The sequence below is a fragment of the Balaenoptera borealis genome (assembly GCF_965194805.1).
Source record: "Balaenoptera borealis genome assembly, chromosome: 1".
In the NCBI taxonomy this organism is placed as follows: Eukaryota; Metazoa; Chordata; class Mammalia; order Artiodactyla; family Balaenopteridae; genus Balaenoptera; species Balaenoptera borealis.
This window is the reverse complement of record NC_138860.1, coordinates 167962300-167985462: the sequence shown is the minus strand read 5'-3', so window position 1 is coordinate 167985462 and position 23163 is coordinate 167962300. Positions and strand designations below refer to the sequence as shown.

Sequence of the window (23163 nt, the reverse complement as noted above, 5' to 3'; positions counted from 1 at the left end):
GCTGAGGCCGGAAGGATGGGCAGGATGTCAGCTGGGGGGTGTGGGCAGCGGGCCGAGGGGACAGCACAAGGCAGGATGACACAGGGTACACAAGTGCGGCTTGCTCAGCTGCAGCAGCAGCGTGTGGGGCCTGCCTCTGCAATTTGACTTTGCGGGATTCTGGCTGGGAGTTCACGGAGTCAGAGACCCTGCTGTGATCAGTGCCCAGGGCTCTGTGGGAGGCTCCACAAAGGCTCAATTAGGGCCTGTTCCCTCCCAGTCGTCGCGGCTGCTGGCTGCCTGCGGCAGGAAGAGCTGCTGGCAGTGGGCCAGCCTCCCTGCGCATGCCCACCCAGCACGCAGGGCAGACAAAGGGGGTGGCGGAGAGGCTGGGGATGAAGAGCCAGGCTGCCTGTGGCCTCCCAGAGCCCCCTCACCCAGGCAGGGCCAAGGCTCCGGCAGCGGCAGGTCACGGTGGGGAAGCTGGGGCCTGCCCTCCCTGCACCGTCCACCACTGCCCTCCAAAGAGCCCCAGATCTCATGGCCACCCCTTCCGGCTCCTCTTCGGCCAACCTGCAGCAGCGTTTGGCCCAAGGGCCACCCTCTACTGATAGAAAATTCTGGTTTGCCTCCCACCTCTGTGGCTGCTCCCTCCCTGCCACCCCTGTTCCCGAGGACTTGTCCAGGCTGGCTCCTTTTGGTCACACCCCGCAACTCCCACTGCTTTGAGGATGGCTTCCAAGTCCATTTTGAAGGTCTTACATGTCTCCTGAGTGCCACATTCATCTCTCCACCTGCCTCCTCCACGCATGCCCCTGGGTCCCACCAACTCACTGGTTCCACGTGTCAACTCCACATCTTTGCCAACAAACTTGCCGCCAGAGTGATCCTTCTAACGTGCAAACTGGGTCATAGCCAATCTCGTCTTTAGGAACCCTTCTTGGCTCCTTGATGACTAGTACAGTGCTAAATTTCTTAGCCTGGAATTCAAAGTCCTTAATCTGATCCCAGCTTACCTCTCTAGTGCTGCTGCATCGTAATTCCAGCTGCCTAGAGTGGACCCCTCCCCCAGCAAATGCTTTATTCAACTGACAAACTCCTACTCATCCTGCAAGACCCAGATCAAAAGCCACCTTCTCTGTGATACCTTCCTTAACTTTTCCAGGCAGTTAAATAGTTAAATGTTCCCAGAGCATTTTGTAAATATTCTGAATATACTGCCCCACATTTTATGTGGCTTCCCAGTTAGTGGATGAACCCCTCCTGGTAGGAATGACATCTTCCTTAGCCCTGCATCCCAGAGCCTGGCACAAGGCTGATGGTCAGGACCTGCTTGAGAGGTAAAGGAGGGAGGGGTCGTGCCCAAGATTGCTCTGTAGAGGTGGGTGCAGACTCCACCTTCTCTCTCACGTAGGGGCCCAGTGTCCCCAGGACAAGAGGAAAGAAAGAGGCTGGGAGAGGGCAGCTCAGAAGCGGAACATCAGCCACCCCAGGAGCCCGAAATATGTCACTGATGGGTTCTCCAGGCCTACCCGGCTTGCAGCCCACAAAGCCAGAGATCTCGCTGAGGACATTCCAGCATGAGGCTGGAATATGCACTAGGCTCAGACAGAACTGGACAGTAAGGTCTCAATTAGCTACTTATTAGCTGTGGGGCCTTAGGCCTGTCCCTCAACCTCTCTGTGCCTCAGTTTCCTTGCCAGTAAAATGGAGACAACAACTATTCCTACCTTAAAAGGTGTATCTTTTTCCCCCACTCATTTGTTCCACAACTATTTACTGTGTGCTAGACACCGTGTAGGTTCTGGGGAATCCTGCAGTCATGGAGGTGACATTCTGTGCGGTTCGGCGAGACAATGAATGGGGAACACAGTTCCCAGCACAGAGAAAGGTTCAGCTAAACTGGTGTGTCCCATTTACTCTAGTTTTTTCTAGGGCAGAGCCAGCCCCGCCCCACTCCCAATCCCTTCAGTCACGACTGGGAGAGCAGCTCCCACCCTGACCCACCACATCCCTGGGAACACACTGGGGCTTGGAAGAGCTGGGGCCATTTCAGAACAACACCCTGCCAAGAATGCGTCACTCGGTCAGGGCCGACCAAGGAAAACATTGGGCTGGGGGAGGGAGATCAGACGGGCCCTCAGGCCGGGCCACTGGAGGGGCAGGCGCCACAGGAAAGCCGAGTCAGGCACCAGGTGAAATATGACCTCCAAAGCATCCATAGGCATTTCTTGTATAAACATCCCAGTCCAGACAGGAAGCAGGGCTGGGGGAACTGGAGGGGAAGGTGGCCCCAGAGGACACCCCAGAGGTAGACAGATGGACAGGAAGGCAGGGGAGGGAAAGGTCAGTGGAGAAAAACAATGCGGGTGGGGAGTGGAGAGAAGAACAGAATGCTGGGGAGAAGAAACAGACCACAATATTCCCCTCTCATCCAGACAGAGGTTTCCATTTGCTTCTCTTCACCTGAGAGGTGTGGGATCACCGGGCAGGTGGGGAAAATGAGGCTGTGAGAAGCAAAGAGGCCAGAGTCCTGTGACCTCTTCCCATCTGTTGCCCACTGAGGGTCCGGCCCGGAGGCACTCCAGAATGTTCTCTGAAGAAATGTTCGTCATGACCTCCCTAAGACCCCACAGTGGGTTGGTGGCCAAGCTGGGGCACAGGTCTGGATCTCCAATGGCCTCTCCAGGCCCCAGGGGGACCTCTGGAGGCCCAGAGCATTCCTAAGGCTCTGCTCCAGCTGCTGCTGGCAGTGGCACCCCTGCAAATGGAGTGGAGCCACACTGAAATCACCCAAGAGCTTAGCAGCCAGGCCTGGGTCCCCATTGCTTGGTTCCAGAAGGGCAGCAGAAATCAGGGCAAGCCTTGCCCAGTTAGAGGTATCTGTGGGGGACTTGGAGGGAGCCCCTTGGAAGTGTGCTAGGATCCAGAACATCACGCCTGGAAGGAGCCTGGCAGAGTCCCTACAGCACAGATGGTTAGACTAGGGGCCCAGATAAGTATGCAGTTTACCCAAAGTCACACAGCACGGTAGTGGCTGGATCAGAACCCAGGGCCTTCCTCTCAGGTCAAGAAAAAAGGCTTTTCTTTTCAAACCACTGTGGCCAGAGCCTGCAGGGTTTGACGCTACTTTTCAGAGTCTATATCTCCACAGTCAGAGTTGAAGAGGGGAGCTGATACCAGGGCTGAGCCACAGATCATCAGGAGGGCTTCGAAGGAACATTCTCAGGATTGGCTCCTTGGGCAATGGGTGTGTTTAGCAACGGGAGAAAAAAAAAAAAAAAGAGACTAGGTACATTCTTCCAGCCCCGCAGGACGCCAGGGTTTTCCAAAGGGTCCCTGGTCCCACCTCAACTTTCACCCAAAGCAGGAAGGGAGAAAGGATCCCACTTGCCCTCAGTCATCTTGGAGTGGGTCCCCGCCCCATTTACCTTCAGGGAAGCCCCAGCCTCAGCCCCACCCCCATGCCCCGGCCTAACACCTGGAGTTTGGACCCTCGAAGCCCCGCCCCCATAACAGGCCCAAAGCCACGCCCCTCAACTTCCCAACTGGCTCTGCCCCCAAGAAGCCCCGCCCCCACCACAGCCAGCCCCGCCCCCACGTCCAGGGCGGGCTCACCTTGGTCTCCGCCAGCTGTCGCTTGAGCAGCTGCAGCGCCTCCGTGTGCTCCCGCTCACTGTCCTGAAGGGCCTGAAGCTGCTCCTTCAGCTCCCTCTGGAACACAGACAAGATCGGGATGGGGGCGCGGGCCAGAGCCGGCCCGGGTATTCCGTGGTGATGCAGAGCCCAGGCCCGTCCACTGCGGGCGCTGGAAGCTATACTGGCCCCGTCCGTCTCCTGCCCCAGCACCCGCCTCCCTTCACAGTTTAACAACCACCACGTTCCGCAGTCTGTCTCCTAAGTATCTCCAGAGTCTGTTCCCATCTTCCATCTGGAGTTTTGCAACAGCCTCCTCTCTGGCCATCCTAGGGGCTTCTGGTCTCCCTGTTTCCAGTCTACCTCCACATACTTTCTGACCCACCCTGATTTGCTGGCCAAGACTCCTTGCTTAGAATCCTCTGGCAGGAACCAAGCCTGTACTGCTGTCCAGGGCTACGACTGACTGCCAACATCTGCTGAGCGCTTCCGGTGGGCTAGGCACTGTTCTTAGACCTTGGCTTGTCATTTAATCCTCTCAATAACCCTGACGTAGGCACTATTATCAGCCTCCTTTTCCGATGGAGAAACTGGTACAGAGAGGTCAAGAAACTGGCCCCGAGGCATACAGCTAAGCATGCAGGGGTAGTGCCAGAAATGGAACTCAGGAAGTCTGGTTCTGGAAACCATGATCGTGACACCAGGTGACATGTTTTCTATAGTGATGACATGATCGTGACACCAGGTGACATATTTTCTATAGTGATGACACCCATGATGAACAACAACAAAAATCCATGATAGACAACAGGTCAAGTTTTTAAATAAGGACAGGATCGGTATTACTCGTTTTTCCTTTGCATCTGTTTCCTATACGGCTCAGCATGACACTGCTAGTCATCTTGTCTTTATTTAAAAATTGATATTTTGTTCATCATGGGGGTTTTGGCATTAATTTTGATTTTTAAAAATTGTATTAAATATTATCTTGATTCCTGAGTTTTTGGGCGCCTGCTTCAATTTTGCACCTGAAGCAAGTGCCTCAGTCCCCTGTCCCTAGTCCCACCTCTGTCTCCACCATCCTTCCCCCATCATTCCCATCCAGCCAAAGCGGTCTTCTTCCTGTGCCTCGCGCTGGGCTCGTTTCAGCCTTATGACTTTGCACTTGCTGCTTCCTCTGCCTGGTGCACTTCACTCTCAGATTTTCTCCCTGTGATTCCTTTGTAGCATTAACGTATCAACTCAGATGCTGCCTCCTCGGAGAGGTCTTGCCTGACCAGCCCACGCGCAGCAGCAGCCCTTCCACCCTCCTGTTTAGTGGTCTCCATAGCACCTCCTGCTGTCCATGATCTTGCTTATTTATTTGACATTGTGTTTACTGTTCATCTCCTCATTGGCATGTGAGTTTTATGAGGGCAAGAATCTTGTCTGGCTTGTCCACTCTTCCATCCCCAATGCTTAGAATAGTGTCCAGCACACAGTAGGGCCTCAATAAGTATTTGCCAAATGAATGAATGGGGTATGGAGGCCGGTGGCCCCCAGTACTTCTGGACTTGTAGCCCATTGCATCACAGCTCGTTGTTCTTCTGGCTGTCCGTTATCCATCCCCATGCAGGGCAGGCCCTCCCTACCGTTTTCTCTCTATATCCCCTGTACCCATCAATGGCCTGGCACTGAGACGGGGCTCAAGGAAGTTTGCTTTGGGAGTGAATTTCCATGGAAACAGCCTCTGAGCAGGGCCCGGGCTCCCTAGTCAGCCTGTGCTGTGATAGATGCCAGGGAGTTGACTTCCCTGTTCACACTCACCTCCTGCCCACTCATCTCGTCAGAGCAGGGAGGGCGCTCAGAAAACATCTAGTCCAACTAATTTTACAGACTAAATAGCAACATGAGAAAATGGTCATGATGACACACTAAGGGAAGCATGTAGAAAACAAAATGATCTGTGCTTACTATCCCTTATTCACTCAAGTATTTATTGAGCAATTATGATGTACCAGGCACTGTTGAGGCACTCGGGACACAGCAGAGAACCAGACAGATGCAGTCCCTACTAATAGGGATCTTCCAGTCTACTGGGGAAGACAGATAATAACAAGGAAAATAATAAAAGAATCAGAGAGCTACCCGTTATGGTCTATGCTCTAGAGAAAAGAAAGCCGAATGGGATGGGTGGCGAATTTAGGTAGCGTGTCAGGGAAGGCTTCTCCGTGGAGGTCACACCTGAGATGACAGCTGAAGGATGAAGAGGAGCCAGCCTTGAAAATACGAGTTAGATAGAAAAATTGGAATAGCTGGTTTTGTGGGAGTAGAGAGCTTACACAGACATAATGACTGGAACTCTGGTAGCCATCTCAGGCTGTAAGGCAACCAGAAAGATGGGTGTGACAGGCTGAAACCAGAGAAATAGAAGGAAGATGCAGTCTGGGTCCCTGATGGGGTAGCCACACCATCACTGCACTCAGTGATGTGCTAGGAAGCTTGCCCTCTGGAAAAAAGAAAAACAGCCCCGATTTATACTGTTGGCCAATTTCCTTGGTGTAAAGGCTCCCCTCACAGCCAATTTGAAACTCTCCATGTGAGGTCACCGGATGCAGAGCTGGGAAGAGATTTGCACAACTAGTTCTGAGGAACTGGGACAAGCTGGCTCTGGCACACCACTGACTGTGGTCCCGTCCTATAGACCTGTTTTACGTGGGAGAGAAATACATCCCTATCTAATTTCAGCTACTCTGGGCAGCTCTCTATTACTAACAGCTGGAAGTCATTCCTAATAGATTCACGTGCATCAGAGCCACTGGAACAGACGGATCGTGTTCACCTAAGAGTACAGAATGACTACTCCTCTCTGACGGCCTGAGGTCTGTGCAGCTTGGGACATAGTCTGCTCGAGACACAGATTTTGAGGAGATGAACCAAATGCTACAACCCTTCCCCTTGGTGGTCCTCATAGACCCAGCCACCCAGGCAGCTCTTCAGATTCTCTGAGAAAACTGCCCTGGAGGCCATGTTCCTCACATCACTCAGGGCACCCCAGGGACACGGTCAAATTCCTCCCTGCTTTCAGGGCCAGGGAACAACGGGATCCCGGGAGTAATGGAACACTCATTCGTCCATTCCACAAACATGTGCTGAATGAGGCCTCCTTGGGCCCCACATGCTGCTGTGTCAGCGACAGGGAGAGGGATGGGGTACGAGTCCCAACCCATGATGCCTCAGGAGGTGTGCAGATTGGCTGGGGGAGACAGGGACATAGACACTCACATAACAGTGGACGCTGGAATAGTGGTACGGGACCCCAAAACTGCCCCTCCTCCACGTTCCCCATCGCAGTGAAGGGCACCCTCACCCCCGCTGCCATCCAAGCCAGAAATCTGGGGGTCACCCTTGACATGGCCCATGCCCCCAATCCAATCAGTCATCAAGCTTGCCCTGGAATTTGTTCTCTCCTCTCTATACCCACCACCCCGGTTCAGTTTTCATCACTTCTTTTCTGGACTGTGGCCCCAGGCTCCTCCCTGCCCCACAAAGCAGCTGGGGTAATCGTTTGACAGGACAGATGTGTCCCTGCCTCTCCTCCCTGAGCCACTCTGCAGGGTTTCTACATTGTCTGGGAAGAAGGGCATGAAGCCTGAGTGTGGCATTCAAGGCCCTTCACTACTGGCCCCAAATTTCTTCTCCAGCCTTTTCTTTTCATCCAGACCTGTACTGTTCAATACAGTAGCCACTAGTCACATGTGGCTATTTAAATTTAAATGAATTTAAATGAAATACCATTGAAATTCAGTTCCTCGGTTGCACCAGGGTGCACATTTCAAGTGCTCAATAGCTACAAGTGACCAGTGGCTACGGTATCAGCACAGATGCAGAACACTTCCATTATCCCAGAAAGTTCTACTGGACAGCGCTGCTCTAGATGCACTGAACAACTTGCCATGCTCTCTGCCAGGTCTTTGCACATGCTGTTCCCTCTGTCTGGAATGCTCACCCACATGGTTTTCTCCACTTGTTAGGCTCATGCTCATCTCGTAAGATCTAGATCAGACATCACCTCCACTGAGAAGCCATACCCCAAACTCCATTCTGTCTTCAGACAATCCTCTGTGTACAGAGCCTTCCCTCACACTATCTGGCACACACTGCATTTTAACAGCAAGGTGACCTGTCAGTCTTCTCCATGAGGTATGGGCTCTTAGGCCAGGGACTGTGTCAGATAGATTTTCACACTATCAGTACCTAGGACAGGGCCAGGCACAGAGTTTGCGGAATGAATCTGCCCACAGAGGAGGCTGGGCTGGGTCAGAGCTCACCTCCAAAAGGGTAGGAGGAGACCCCAGGGAGGCAGCTCTCCTCAGGTGGGCTACTGAGCCTGAGGGAACAGCTAACTTAGGAAAAACAAAACCTAGAACCCACAGAGCAAGACTAGGAGGCAGCCTGTGCTTTGTCACTTCCTCTGCCTTCCCTCCTTCCAGGCCTGGGACCAGACCTGATTCCCTGGGTTAGGAGACTGGTTTTGCCACCCACTAGCTGTGTGACGTTGGGCAGGTACCCTAACCTCTCTGTGCCCCAGTCCCTCGTCTGTGAAATGGGGATAACAATACCTCCTAGGGTTGGGAGGGTGAAATGAGATAACAGTAAGAAGTGTTTAACCACAGTGGAGAGCCTGGCCACACTGGCTGCTCGGGAGACAGAGAGGTCGCCATGTCCCACGTGAGGCTCCTGGGTCACTTCTCCACGTCCCCACCATTCACTATGTCCAGGCCCCTTCTTTCCTCCTCAGATGGCCAGAGCAGGAAGGAGCCCCAGGAACCATCTGCTCCAACCATCTGGATTTCTTGAACAAGAAAGTCAGGTCCAAGAAAAGTGACTGAGTGGCCCATGGCCACACAGCTTTACAGAGAACCAACTGGAAAATTTCCTCCCAGCAAAGATCAGACAGGAAACAGGAAGCTGTTGATAAACTCCTAAGCAATAGAGCTAACTGTGAGGAAGGACGCTGGCCATGCCAGAGGCTCAGAACCATGTCTGGAGGTGGCATGGTTTGGGTTTGAATTTCACAGGCATCATGTCACTTAATTCTCACAACAGCCTCATGAGGTTAGTGCCTTTATCACTTCAGTCTCACAGAGAGGGAAATGGAGGCTCAGAGAGGTCAGGCAGGTTGCCTAAGGTCACCCAGCTCATAAGAGTCAGAAGTGCGGATCTGAGTGACTCCAAAATCCATGCTGGAAACCGCTCGGCCTCTCTGCCTCCCGCTCAGTTCAATACAGCCATCACGTCCGGGCACCCACGGTCAGGCGGTGTGCCAGCTGCTCCGAGTCTGCAGTTTCCAGAGGAGGCAGAAATGCAGATAGGTAGACTGTAAGGGAGAGCAGGACAACGCGGAGGGGACACCAGGAAGCCGGCTGTGTGTGTGACACCATCCCTCCCACCTCAGCTTCCAAACCTGCGAAGTGCAGCTAATGACAGGGCCGGCTCTGTGGTTGCTGTGAGGATTAGGTGACTTAATACCTGACCTGAAGTGAGGCACAGGAAACGCTCAGTCACTCGTAGTCATTGTCATTATCGTCACCATAATTATAATTGTATGTGAGGGCTTCCCTTGTGGCGCAGTGGTTAAGGATCCGCCTGCCAGTGCAGGGGACACGAGTTCGAGCCCTGGTCTGGGAAGATCCCACATGCCGCGGAGCCACTAAGCCCGCCTGCGCGCCACAACTACTGAAGTCCGCGCGTCTAGAGCCTTAGGCGCCCAACAAGCTCCGCAACAAGGGAAGCCACTGCAGTGAGAAGTCCCTGCACCTCAATGAAGAGTAGCCCCCGCTCGCCACAACTAGAGAAACCCCGCGGGCAGCAACGAAGACTCAACGCAGCCAAAAAAAAAAAAAAAAATTGTATGTGCAATAGGGACTCAGAACTGTGGGAGTTTCTTGGAGAGAGTTTATTTCTGACAGGAGGATCAGGGAAGATGGATGGATGGATGGATGGATGGGCAGGGTCCCTTCAAGTCTCCAGGGCGGGGCCAGAGCATTCCAGGTGGAGAGAACAGGGGCACACCTGGCGCGTGCAGGAAGTGGGGGGCAGTTGGGGATGGTGGGAGCCAGGTATGTGGGTGGAGTCACAAGCTGGAAAGGCCAGTGGGGCTAGCAGGGGTGAGGACACTGTGGGTGGGGTGGAGGATGCCTTGGAAGTCAGCCTGGGGAAGCCGGACTCATCAGGCCCCATCAACTCTGGGGCAGGGCAGGAATCAGGGATGGGAGGAGCGCCCTTCTGAGGGCAGAGCCATAGCTCTGTACCCCTCCCTCTGGAGAGAGGGCAGAGTCAGGGCTGGTGCAGACCTAAGCACACAATTATGCAAATATGTCAGCTGAGAGGCTCTGGGGCTCCCACAGGCATGGACAGGCCAGGACTCAGGCAGCCACTGACGGGGAGAACAGAGAGCCAGGGCTCACATGCCCCGAAGGCCAGACCTCCCCTCCTACGAGGCCATCCCTCTCCCAGCCCAGAGGAAAAAGCTGTTGCCGGAAGCCATCTCCCCTGGCTTCAGGGACCGACACCCCCTCCCCCTGACCCCCGGTCACCAAGCAGTGCTGCCCAGTGGAAATAGCATGAACTTGGGTGTGAGAAGAATCTGGGTTTGAATCCTGCCTGTGTGCCCTTGGGTAGATCATTTCTTCCCCTCTCAGTGTTCCCCTCTCAGTGTTCCCCTCTCAGAGCCTTATCTGTAAAATGAGGACCGGAGCCACTTGCGGGGATGTGATGAGGATTAAATGAGATGACACCCTTGAAGGGCCCAGCATGACGCGGCACACAGTAGGTGCTCAAGGCCCGCTCCCCTTCTCCGTGCCCAGTTACTGCCTTCTCTTCCCCTCTCTGACCCAAGGATACACCAGATCTTCACATGGCAAACTGAACTTGCCTCTTTTCTCCTTTCCCCCCTTTTCTCTCTTCTACTCACAGCCCTCCGACGCTCCTGCCCCTCCCGACAGACCTGAACTCTCGCACATCTTCTCTGCCTCTGAGCCCCAACCCTGTCCACACACCTCTGAGCCTCGCGGTCTCTGGCAGGCAGCACCTCATGGCTGCTCCCCTTCCTCCAGGCTGCCCCCCACCCGTCCCACCTGCACGCTGCCCCTTAATGCACACCGACCCGGCCAGCCTCGCCTGCTCCAACCTGTTCCCGGCTCCCCTGAATCTCCAGGATCAAGTCCAAGCTCCTTGGGTAGGGGTGGCACATTCAAGGCCCTTTATGAGCTGGTCAAGCCTCACTTTCCCACCCCTTCCCCTGCAGCTACAACGAACCACTGGCTCACCTCCATGCTTGCCCCTGTCTGACTCAGATCATCTGAGTCTGAATTCTAGCTTCAGCGACACTTATTGGTTGTGTGGTCTTAGGCACAGTTTCTGAGCCTCAGTTTCCTTATGTATAAAAGGGGGCAATGAGACCCATCTCCTAGGGCTGCTGTGAGGATTAAACGAGAAAGGGCGCCTGCCCCTGGCACTCTCTGCACCCAGGCAGTGGGGCTGTGGATGTAGCTATTCCCTCTGTCTGTAACGTCTCCTTTCTCTGCTCTCAGGATTCAGCTCAGTTGTCAGCTCCAGGGGGACCTGGGCAACCCTCAGTTATGGCCAGAGGAGCCTAGGACATGACCTTGCAGCTTCTGGGCCTATCACCCAAGAACCACTGCAGGGCCAAGCTTGTCCTGCTCTCTCCTGGGCCCAGGACCTGGCCCTCAGTTAGCTATAGCAGGAGTGTCAACTGAAGAAATTATTGAATGAATCCCTGAATCCAAGATAGAACCATCTCCAAATCCTCCACACCTGCCCCAGTGTTCAAGCAGAATTCAAGGTCTGGAAGGTAAATGATGCTGTGAAAATAGCACTGGACTGAGATTCCAGGGAGCTGGGCTCTGGACCAACCACGGGCAAGTCAGTTTCCCCATCTGTAAAGTGGGGAGAGGATGGAAGTGGATGGTTTCTGAGGTCCCTCCCCACTTGGATGCTCCCTGAGGCAGTTAGCGTTTTGGTGAGGTTGAGTTCTGAGCCAGACAGACCTGAGTCTGAATCCCAGCTCTGCCTCCTGCTTGCAGTGTGATCTTCGGCAAGTTACTGAGCCTCTGAGCCTCAACGTCTTCTTCTGTGAAATGGGGCTGATCCTAGTCCCACTGGGGGAGTAGGGAAAGGAAAAACGGCCGCTGTGAGGATTCAATGCCCGTAACAGCACCTGGCACATAACAAGTGTCCAATACCCTCTGACTAGTGTTTTTTTACATAGGGTTGTTACTGTTTCTGTTGTCACTTCCTACCAGATCCTTTTCTCTCTAGAAGATAAACATCCTGGGGCCCCAACTTCAATTCTGAGTTTTGACACCGTGGCCTGTGCTTAGCCAAGGTGTCCTGGATGAACAGGCTTTGCTGGCTGCTGACTGACACACCTGTGAAGAGGGAAGTAGAGATGCTAACAGCAGCCCGGGGTCTGACTCACTGCCAGCCTCGCCCCCATGGAGGCTGCTCTTTGCACACAAATCCTGCCCTCTCTCGGGAAAAGTAACGTCAGAGGCCACTTCCCCAGGACGCAGATAACCTGGCTGCCTCCCTGTCCACAGTACAAAATAAAGCGCCTTCGCATCAGTTGTCTCTGGATAGGCAGCAATTCTCTCTCCCTCTTTATACATTAAGTGGACGGTTTTGTTCTTATTTCCACTTCCCAGGTTGGGAAAGGGTGCAGAGAAGGCAGCACCTTCCACTCAGCTGGAAGAAGCCAGCGCCAGGATTTGAATCCGGTCCTCCAGCTCTGTTCTTTCCCCGTGTGGCTGCCTCGACATCTCTGGAGCCTCATGCCCAACTCCTCAGGGCTCCCATCCCAGGCTGATCCACTGCTGTCTCCCTTGGCATGAAGGAGGCCTTGGGAAGGGCTCCAGTGGTCACATGAGACCTGGAGGGGGTGGCTGGGACTGCATCCAATCCCTCCTCTGGAGGTTAGGAAGCTGAGATGGCCAGAGAGCCGGATGGCATGCCTGAGCAAGATGACATCCAGCACCTGCCCTCGGTGCATCAGCTGGCACGGGCAGACTGTGTCCTTAGCCTGACCCTGTGCTGAGTACACTTAAAATACAAAGACAGGCAGGGTGTGGGGGAGACAACTACCCAGCCCTCAGAGGCAGCTCGGAGGCCATGTGTGGCCAGTTAGCTAAGCTTCAAATCCTGTCCCTGCCATTTACCAGCTGGGTGACCAAACAAGTCACTGAATTCCTCTGAGTCTCTGTTTTCTTATCTGTAAAAGGAATAGTTTACAGTACCCACTCGACAGGGTGTTATGAAGATTAAATGAGGCAATACCAGAAAAGCGCTTAGTATAGTCCCAGGCAGTGGGCTAGGGCTCAGTAAGTATTGGCCGAGAAGCCCCCAAACCCTTCTGAGATGGGGCTCCTTCCATCCCCTTTGCTCTATGGTCCAGTGCTCAGCAGTGAAAAAAAAGGAAAGGTACGTGCACACACACACACACACACAAAACATGCTCACATGCCGTTTACACAACAATAATTCTGTAGAACTATAAAGCAAATCATTAAGAAAAAGACCATGTTTTTCCAACGGGTAAAATTATGGGGGATTTTAACTTTTACATTATATAGCTCTGTTTATTATGTTCATTTTATAATCAGAAAAAATCAAGATATTTAAAAATTGTCGTGTGCTACTGTGTGCCAGGCACAGCATCAGGCACTTTTGATACAGCCTCCCTAACCCCTACAACATCCTTCCCAGGAAGGTCAGGTTATCCCCATGTTCTAGACGAGCAGGTGGAGGCTTAGAGAAGTGAAGTGATCTGACCAAGGACACACAGATTATCAGTGACGATGCCAGGATCTGACCCCAGTATTGGAATCTGGGGCACAGAGCGATTCTGCCTGGCAGGTCAGGGAAAGCTTCATGAAGGAGGTGATATCTGCACTGAGCCTGGAAAGCTGAGTAGGACTTCTGTAGGCCTGGGTTCTCAGCCAGGGGTGATTTTGACCGTAGAGGACATTTGATGAAGCCTGGAGACATTCTTGGTTGTCAGAGCTTGGGGTGGGTGGTGCTACTGGCATCCAGTGGGTGGAGGTCAGGGATGCAGCTAAACATCCTACGATGCATAGGATTGCCTTGCATAACAAAGACTTATCTGGCCCCAAATGTCATTAGTGCCAAGTATGATGTAACATACTAGAGCTGTCATTTATCGAGTGCTTACTATGTGTCAAGTTCTGTACCAAGTTCTTGCAAATGTCATCTTACTTAATTCAACCCCATTATTCCCATGCTGTGAACGAGGGACCTGAGGCTCAGAGATGATAAGGAACTTCCCAAAGGTCACACAGCCAGAAAATAGGAGTGCAAGGTTTGAGCTGCCTGAATACAAAGCCAGAGCCTTTAACCTTTCTGCTCTGCTGCCTCCAGGATTTATAATAAATGAAAAAAGCTCCAGGCCAACTGCTAAGCAGCGGGGTGTAAGGAGACTCTGGCTGAGCCAGGAGTCTCCTCTGGCCTCAAGGCCTTGGGAAAGTTTCCCCCCAACCCCGGGGCATTTCCCCATCTGTCAAACGAAGTTTGCATCAGGCGATCTCCAAGGCCCTGCCGGCTCTGAGTCTGTTATTCTCCAGGAGAGGGGTCCAAGCCCAGGCTCCAGGAGCCCTGGGGACAAACCACCAGCTGCTGGGAGAGGAAGGGGTGTGATGGGCAGGCTCAGCCTCATTTCCAGTGCATAACTAGCTAATGAGCCCCACTTCCCCATGAAGAGAGGGCGTGGGGTGGTGAGGGTGGGGAGTGGCTTGAACCTCACCCAGGAGCTTACTTCTCCAGGGGGAGGCATGTTTCTCTGCTACTTTCTTGCCAAGCCCAAAGGAGGCACCAAAGCAAGGCCTCCTGCTCAGGTGAGAGGCAGGTCTGGGCATTTGCCCAGCTGGGCACATGAGTTCTCAGAGGTAGAAGGAGAAAGAATGGGAGCACTTGCTGATCCAGCCCCTACCAAGTGCCAGGCATCTCAGTAGCAGGTTCATCTCAGGTCAGCCTCATGAAAATCCTGGTAGGAAAGAATCATCCTGACCCCGGTTTACAGGCGAGAGCATCAAGGCTTCCATGAAGAGATGTGTTGATTACACAGACAGTGCTAAAGGAAGGTTTGGAACCCACGTGTGACTGACCCCAGGACAGTACACTAGAGGGTAAGTGAGTGGCAGTCCTCTTTTTCTTTTCACCCAAGAATGACAGTGTTTCAATAACGTTGGGGGAAAATATATGTTCAATTTCTCCTGCCTGCCCCAGGTCATGGAATGGACTGAAAAAAACCACAACACAATAATTTGGATTTGCTGGTTTGCAGACAGGGGAACCAAGCCTTGGAACACAGAGTTCTCTCCAGCTTGCAAGTCAGACAGGGAGAGGAGGGGGTGAGCAGCAGGGGCGGGATCCAGCCGGGGTCAGGCTGAGCTTTCTTGGCCGGCGCTCTCACTGTCTGGCAGTGTGGCTTTGGGTAAGTCACATCACCTCTCTGGACCTCAGTCTCCACATCTACATAATGAAGAGGTTGGGCAGATGGTTTCAGATGGAGTCCCTTCAAACTCACGACCTGCACCTAGTCCTGTCCAAGCTTCTCTCCTCCTCCCTGTTTATGTGATTTCATAGACGGGGAGATGGGTATACCAGTGCCTGGCACAAGGGGCTCTGGGGGTAGACGGTCAATGCCAACCTTGTGCAAGCTCCCAGAGCCCCCAACTCTTGCTCTCCATCCTCAAACAGCCAAACTGGAAGGGAGTCAGTGGTGGTTGGGGATTAAAGGGACAAGGAGTGGGTAAGGTGAACATGGAGTCATTTCTCCTAGGGCCAGGGCATCAGCTGGTGCAGGCTGGCTCACAGAGACTCATGTATAAGGGGGGGAGGTGACCCCCTACAACAGGGAAAATAGTTATTTAGCTCCTGCTTAAGGAGTCAAAAACCTTCTTCTTCCGAAGGCTCCACAGTCTGGGCCAGCTCAGGTCAGGACTAGTCATTCATTCAGCCTTTACTGATGTTCACTGTGGGCCAGGCCTTGTGGCAGGCTTTGGGGCCATAGATATGATGACTAAGAGACTTCTCTTGGGGACTGTGTGCTAGCCTGGTATCCCAAGGCCAAACACACTGCTGCTAGATTTAAATGGTTTAGCTGCTAGATTTAAATGGGCTGCTAGATTTAAATGGTTTAGCTTGAGAAAAAGATTCCAGGCTCAAATAACCTTGGGAATCATTTTATTAAACACAGCAAAATGGGTTTCTTTGCTACAAGATTTCTCCAAGCCTTTAATATGCAAATGTACACTGAGAATCCTCCAAGGAGGGTATAGAGAATATACTATATTTCCTAAATATAGCTAATCTTGGAACACTATTTTTTTTTAAAACATTATACTTATTAACAGAGATTGGGAAGATGCAGCTCTAATGCTATTGTTTTGGCCAGTGGAGCTTAGAGAAGGCTTACATGGAGAGGGCATTTGAGCAGGGCTTTGAGAGTTGAGTAGGAGTTAGTCCGTGAGGACAGGAAGGCTTAAGGGAGACCAGTTACAGACCTAGGCTGACTATGTTCAGGTTACCCTGCATGTACTGTTTCATTTAGTCCTCAAGGTCCTGATGCGGGTGACAGAGCTAAGGAGGTCACCAAAAGTCCCTGGAGACTTCTAGAGGTCCACCTCCCTCGCTTTTCTTGAATCACCTCACCTCGGGGCCTTATTCTCCAAATCTTGAGTCTTTAAGTCCTGTCCTCACTCTCAGCCTGGCCTCTACCGTGATTTAAACCCAGAATGGTCTTTACAGTATCTGAACTTGATCCCAGCCTTAGCCCCTCATACACCTCGGCCTAGCCCCTGGCACCCAAACCTGCTCTCTCAGCAGTTTGCTGACACTCATTTAGACCCTCTCTTAGATTTAACCCTGACCTGCCCAGAGCGATCTAGCCCAGGTACTGCTCCCCAGGCCCTGATGCATACCTGATTGAATCCCGGGTCATCGTGCCCCAAAGCCTGCAGCTCAGCTACTCCGTATAGTCCAGACTCATCCTCGGATGGCGGCCCCACCTCCTGTCTAGCCCCGACTTTGTCCCATTCCCCATCTGTGTCTTTGTCTCCAACTCAGTCCTGAACCCTTCTTACGTGGGTCCTGTCTCCAGGTCCAGCCCCATGACCCCTTACAGTGGCCCTGCCCTTGCCCAGCTCTGATTTGGCTCCGTCCCTAACCTTGTCCAGGCGGTACCTGGTTCAGCTCTGATCTCATCTGTCCCTGCCGTTCCACTCCATTGGTGATCTCTCCCCAGCCATGGACCCACCCACCCCCCACTTCAGGTCTCTCTGAGACCCCGCCTGGTGAGCACGGCCCAAGGCCCCACCCTCAACACCGCCTCCTCGCCGCGGCCCCGCCCCGTCCTAATTCTGATAGGGCCCTGACCCTGCCGGCGGCCCCGCCCCATGGCAATTCTGACTGGGCCCTGCCTGCGGTCCAACCCTGACCCCGCCCCCGGGCCGACCCCGCCCCCGCTCCAGGCCCGCCAAGCGGCTCACCTGCAACTCCTCGAAGGCGTCATCGATGCCCGTGACCTGGTGCTGCTCGTGCAGCGCGGGTTCATCGCAGAAAAAGCAGAGCAGCGCGCGGTCCGTGAGGCAGAAGAGCTTGACCTTGTCGTGTGCCTGGCAGGGTCGCGCGGCACGGCGTGCGTTGAGGATGGCGTCCAGCGGGAAGGCGCTGTAGCGCTCCACGATGTTGGCCAGCTTGAGGCTGGGCGCGAGCGCGGGCTCGGCAAACGTGCGCCGGCACTCGGGGCAGTCGCGGGCGCCCTGAGCCTCCTGCCTCACCCAGTGCTCGGTGATGCAGCGGCGGCAGAAGTAGTGCTCGCAGCCCAGGCTCACCGGGTCCTGGTAGATGCTCAGACAGATAGAGCAGAGCAGCTCGTCCTTGAGGCTGCACGCCATGGCGCCGGGGACGGCGGAGAGGGTCCCCCGAGATGCAGGGGGCCGGCTGGAGAGCGCGACGCTGTCGGGGGCAGCACCTAGGGATGGGTGCGGGGAGCAGGCCCGGAGAAGCAGGAGCTACAGGAGAAGGAATGGGTGCTGTCTGGGAGTGGGGTAACGCGAGCAAGAGGTGCGGGGTAGAGACTACCCGGGAAGCGAGCCCAGGAGGGTGGTCTCGAGGCAGTGGGTGACCCGGAGCGATGGGTGCTGGAGGGAGGGAGCCGTGGGTGTCTGAGGGAAGGTGCTCCTAGCAAGAAGCTTCTAGGGAAAGGGGCAGTCAGAAGGGATGTGTGCTGGGAGAAGGGGATCTAGGAGGGGGGCGGAGGCCTTGGGGGGCTGTAATACCGGTATGGGTGCGGTGGGGGGAGGGGGAGAAGCTGGGGATGGGGAATTCAGCGGGAGGGGGAAGCCAGGCAGAGCCTCACCTCGGCTGTGCCTGGCAGAGGAGAGGAGGGCTGTGAGCACGCTCAGCTGCCCGATCCCGGCCCCAAGACCCGGCCCCGCGCGGCCCCTTACCCCCGCCGGCTCATCGGCCACTGCTCCGGTCCGAGCGCAGCCTCTCAACCCGGAACCAGCCGAGCCTGAGTAGCCGGCGGAGGTGGCTCCCTCCCCGCCCCCGGGGGCGGGGCCTCAAGGACTCCGCCCCCGCGGCGGGCGGGGGAGAGGAGGGGCGTGGCCCGGCCTGCAGCCAGCTGACCCCCTCCCCGCCCCCACCATTCTCCAGCTCCCAGGGGTGCGAAACCCAGCTGTTCCTTCAGGGTGTGCACTTGGAACAACATCCAGATCTCGCTTGGGGTCCCTGCGGCGGATGGGGGCTGGGGAACAGCTAATCTGAGAGGATAACGAATAAAGGAGGAATATCTTGTTGGATCATCAATGTGAAGATTTGGGAAAAATATTTTGTATTAAAACAAACGCGGGTATGTTGTTTAATCTGCATAGAATACAACTTTTGCATAAAATATAAAGATAAAACTCAAGAAATACCCTGCTTGCTTACAGCAATTTCAAGTCCCTCACACTCCTAAGCCCTGGGGTCCCATTTCCTCTTCACTTTCTTAAGGAGTGCTAGCTGGAGAAGTTGGAAAGTCCTGGCCCTGACTAATGTCTGACCCAAGGAGTTGTCTCCTCTCAGCAGACATTTCTGGAGTGCTATAGGTGGCCGGTGGAGGTGGAGGGGGGAGGAGGGAGCAGGAAAGAGGGAGAAAGAGTAATAGGAGACCTTGACTTGTATGCCAGATGGAGAGGGGATAAGGGATTTCTAGGCAGAGGGGGCAGCATGTGCAAGAGCATGGAGGCGTGAAAGGGGAAGGCACATTTGGGGAAGTGCAAGTGGTTCTCTACTGTTGGGGGTGGGGTGGGAAAGGGGCTAGGGTGAGGTGGAGGGCATTGAGGGTCATGGTGATGGATTTCCTGAAGGCATTGGGCTTTCAAGCAGGGGACTGACCTGGTCTGATGTGGGTTTCAGGAACCAAGGAGATGCTCATTATCCCATCAGCAAGATGAAGGCGGGGACACTTTCTGATGTGTCTGCATATGTGCAGTGCTCTTTGAACAGTGAAGGTGTGTCACTGAATAACAGTAGCAAAGATGTGGATTTCAGGAAGACTTCGCACCAGTAGATTACCATTGTCATAGTGCCTGCAGGAGATGAGACCTGAACTGGGGCCATGACAGTGCATAAGGAGAGAAAACCAGGGCACTGAAAATATAGACACTACGAAATTTTGTAATGGATTGAATATGGAGTGAGAAAGAAAGAGGCATGAGGGTGGCTCCCCCAAGTTTCTGGCTCCTCCAGCAATATCTTCACTGGAGTTAAACTTTACTGAGGCACAATTTAAGAAAAAGCTTGAGGTTTATGCCTCTGCTATTTGTGTGTCCTCCATCACATCATTACCTGGTCCATGTCTCCATCATTGCCAGAAACAAGTTGGTAGCTCATGCAGCAACCATTCATTGACTTTTCTTTGCAGTCAGAGCTCTGATTTTGTTCAGGTGGCCCCCTTCCCCACGTGACCAAGGAATGGCTGACCTCAGCCCAGCTCTAGCGGTAAATCCCGTTTGGTCCAAGTCCGTCATGGTGGTTGCATTCCTCTTACCAGTGATGGTTTGCGTTTAGACCTGTGATGCAAGTCTGGCCTGAAAAACCAGAGGGGAAGCCTGTGGCAGGGAGGTGGCTTTTGCAAAGGGTCTCTTCCCTTTCAAAAACAGTCTGCCCCCTTGGCTGGATGTGGATGTGTTTGGTGGTGATACTTGGAATTGCTCCCAGCCTGAGGATGCAGCCAACACATGACAGAGGTGGGGAGAATCCTGGGGAAGAGGAGCTAGTGCACTGATGCAGAGCCTAGACTTCTGGATATATGAGATGGTCCATCTTATTGCTTAAGCAGGTTTAATAGCACTTGGCAAACATAAGAATCCCAAATGATGCACTGATATGCACGTCCAATTTTTTTTTTTGTAAAGAGGGCAGGGTCTAAATTATTGAAGCATTTGAAATGAAATGAAAAAAGGCTTGATGATGGATGAAACAGTGGGTTTCATTTAACTCAACATGTAATCCATCCTCCTCTTCTATAGCAATATAGTACCTGGAGAACTGGCTAGTCCACCAGACACTGCATTTTCCAGCTACTCTTGCAGTTCAGTGTGGCTTTGTGACTAAATCTTTTCCAATAAAAAGTAAATAGAAATAGTCCTTAAGGCTTTTGCTCTTCCGTGCTCCATTTCCTCTTGCCTCGAGTTGAAACACAGATGTGTAAGGAACCCAGCTTCAATAATGCTTCAAAGAGGCTGACAGAGCAAAGATAAGGAAGGAACCTGGGTTCCTGAATGACTGCATGGAGTGGAGCCACCCACCAACGTGGACTAGAGAATGAGAAATAAACTTCCATTTTCTAGAAGCCATTGTATTTGGGGGCTCTGTTGCTGCAGCTTAGTCTACCCCATGCTACTCTATAGCTGTTTTTAGAAGAGGCTTTGGTACTATTTTATGCTATTGTCTAAATCCTTTCAGTAGCTAAGTTCCTCTTAATATCTAGCACCAATATCTTCTGAAGTGTAGAGCACGGTTTTCTCTGGCTGAAAGTCACAGTCTCTTGGACCCTTCACAATACTTTCCAGCTTTTAGTCTTTTCACCCTTCTAGCTGTTGCTCTTCTAAACTTACCCCATCTCCATTAAGATGCTGAACGCTACACTCCCACAGACTATTGGTTATACTTAAGTTTGGCAAGTCATTGCCCTTTCTGGATCTGTTTCCCCAACCTGATGCGGTTGAGGGGTCTGAACCAAGACTTCATGACCCTGACTGCAGTGTATGCCACCCACTTCTATTCATCTCTAAAAAAAAACATCAGGGGTTTAAAAAAAGTTTTTTTCACAGCTATCCAAGAGATGTTGTTGAGTGAAAAGAAAAAGGGAGACCCAAATACACACAGATACACAGACATGGACACACGCAGTCCTACCCATGCTCACAGGCATTATTGTGTATAGCAAAAATCTGTAAAACACTATAGCAATCCTAACCGCGTTTATCTGTGGGCTAGGGTAGGGGGAGGACTTTAATTATGACACTGTATAGCTCTGTTTGTTTATTATTTAATTTTATAATCAGAAAAAATATTTGCTGTATAGCAGAGACTGGCACAACATTGTAAATCAACTATACTTCAACTAAAAAAAAAAAAAAAAAGAAAGACACAGTTGATTCTCATTATTCATGGACTCTGTATTTGCAAGTTTGCCTACCCCTCAAATTTACTTGTAACCCCCAATCAATGCTTGAGGTGTTTTCACTGTCATCTGTGGACATACACAGGCCCAGGGTGGCAAAAATTTAGATTGCCCAACACGCATGTTCCCAGGACAGGTGGAACCAGGGGACGTTCTGCCTTCTTCTTTCAGCTCTCACATTGTCAACTTTTTGTGGTCTGTTTCATGCCACATTTTTCTCACTTTGGGGCTTTTTTATTGGTGATTTTGCTGTTTTAAAATAACCTCCAAGCGTGGCACTGAAGTGCTGTCTAGTGTTCCCAAGTGCACGAAGGCCGTGATGGGCATTGGGGAGAAAATATGTGTGTTTGATAAGCTTCATTCAGGCGTGAGTTATAGTGCTGTTGGCTGTGAGTTCAACGTTAATGAATCAACAACATATATTAAATAAGGCATCTTTAAACAGAAACACACATAAAACAAGGTTATGTATTGATCGGTTGATGAAAATGTGGCCAGAGGCTCGCAGGAACCTAACGCTGTATTTCCTCAAGGGGCAATGATTCAGTATTCCCTATTTCAGTCTCTGCAGCAACTTAGTAGAACATAACTACATGAATGTCGAGAGTCACCTGTATTTAAAGTTGTGTCTAACAGCAGCCATCAATATGAGGTACCAACCCCCATGCCTCCTTCTGTCCAGGTAACATTGATTCAGTCACGTCCAAGGGAGAGGGGCAAGAGAATGAACATGGATTGAGCCACTCCTGTGTGCCAGACACTGCACTAGGTGCTTGGTGTCCGTGGCTTTATTTAATCCTCACAGCAGCCCTCCAGAATTGTCATTTTTCTCCCCTTTGCAGATGAGGAAACTGCAGCTCAGAGGAGTGATGTGACTTGCCTAAAGCCAAAGCAAGTAAGAGGCACGGCCTTCTCCACCCCCAGCTGCTGGAGAAGATCCCACAGTTGTGGACCTTGGACCTGGGCCAAATCTGGGTCCTTGGCTCCATCCAATGGTCTTTATAAACCATCCAGCTAGCCCCCCTTCCTCTGTCCCTTCCCCATCATGCCAAACCTTTGCCTGTCTCCTCAAGCCCCATAGACACACCCCTGCTTCTTTCTCAGTGGGGGACCTTGCGTCCCACACCAGGAAGAAAGTCCCTCCAAGGGGACTTCTCAATGGCCACTCCCCTTCAACCTGTCAATCCTTTGTGAAATGACGCTGAGTGTAAAATAAACAAATGGATGAAGTCAGTGCATTTATAACTTTATTCCTCCTCACCTCCCTTCCTCTGGTTTGAGGATGAAGTTGACTTCTGTTCAAAACGAATTCCTCCACCTGGGTCTGGGTCTAATCCTCTCGGGCCTCCTCTGGGACCTGACTTCTTCAGTTCTCCCCCTCTCCACTCTGTATTTTTGTTTCCTTCCTTGGCATTGGCTACTTGCCCTCAGCCTATAAACAGGCTCAAGTTTCTCCTAAAACAGCCCTCCCTCCACTCCCCCCCCACCTTCAGCGACCACCTCCTTGCCTTTCTCTAGCCCAGCCTCTTGAAAGAATCATCTACACACCCTGCCCTGCCATTCATCAACCATGGCAGCCTGGCCCTGCTCCCCACCACGCCACTGAACTCATTAGTAATCTCCTAATTGCCAATTAAATATAGCGGCTAATACATAGTGGTCGCTGCAGAAAAACGAAACACAGAGACAAATTAAAAGGAACTTTGAAATATTCATGATTACACCACCCAGAAAGAACTAGTGTTAATACTTGGTTTATATCCTTATAGGCCCTTTTCACGTATTATCCATGCTTG

At 52.5% G+C, this 23163-nt stretch overlaps 1 protein-coding gene across 2 annotated transcripts in view; it reads right to left on the bottom strand.

The window, feature by feature from the left end:
- TRIM62 (tripartite motif containing 62) overlaps positions 1 to 22861 on the bottom strand; it is a 36357-nt gene extending 13496 nt beyond the window's left edge. The window contains exons 1-3 of one of the 2 annotated variants that reach the window (XM_082352728.1): positions 18144 to 22861; positions 17181 to 17705; positions 3598 to 3693 (exon numbers count right to left, since the gene is read on the bottom strand). In XM_082352728.1, coding sequence (XP_082208854.1) covers positions 3598 to 3693; positions 17181 to 17588 — 504 coding nt within the window. In that variant the 5' untranslated portion in view covers positions 17589 to 17705; positions 18144 to 22861. Of the gene's footprint in view, positions 1 to 3597; positions 3694 to 17180; positions 17706 to 18052 lie in introns of both variants that reach the window. The other variant, XM_082352729.1, reaches the window with a different exon arrangement.
- Positions 22862 to 23163: the final 302 nt, after the last annotated feature.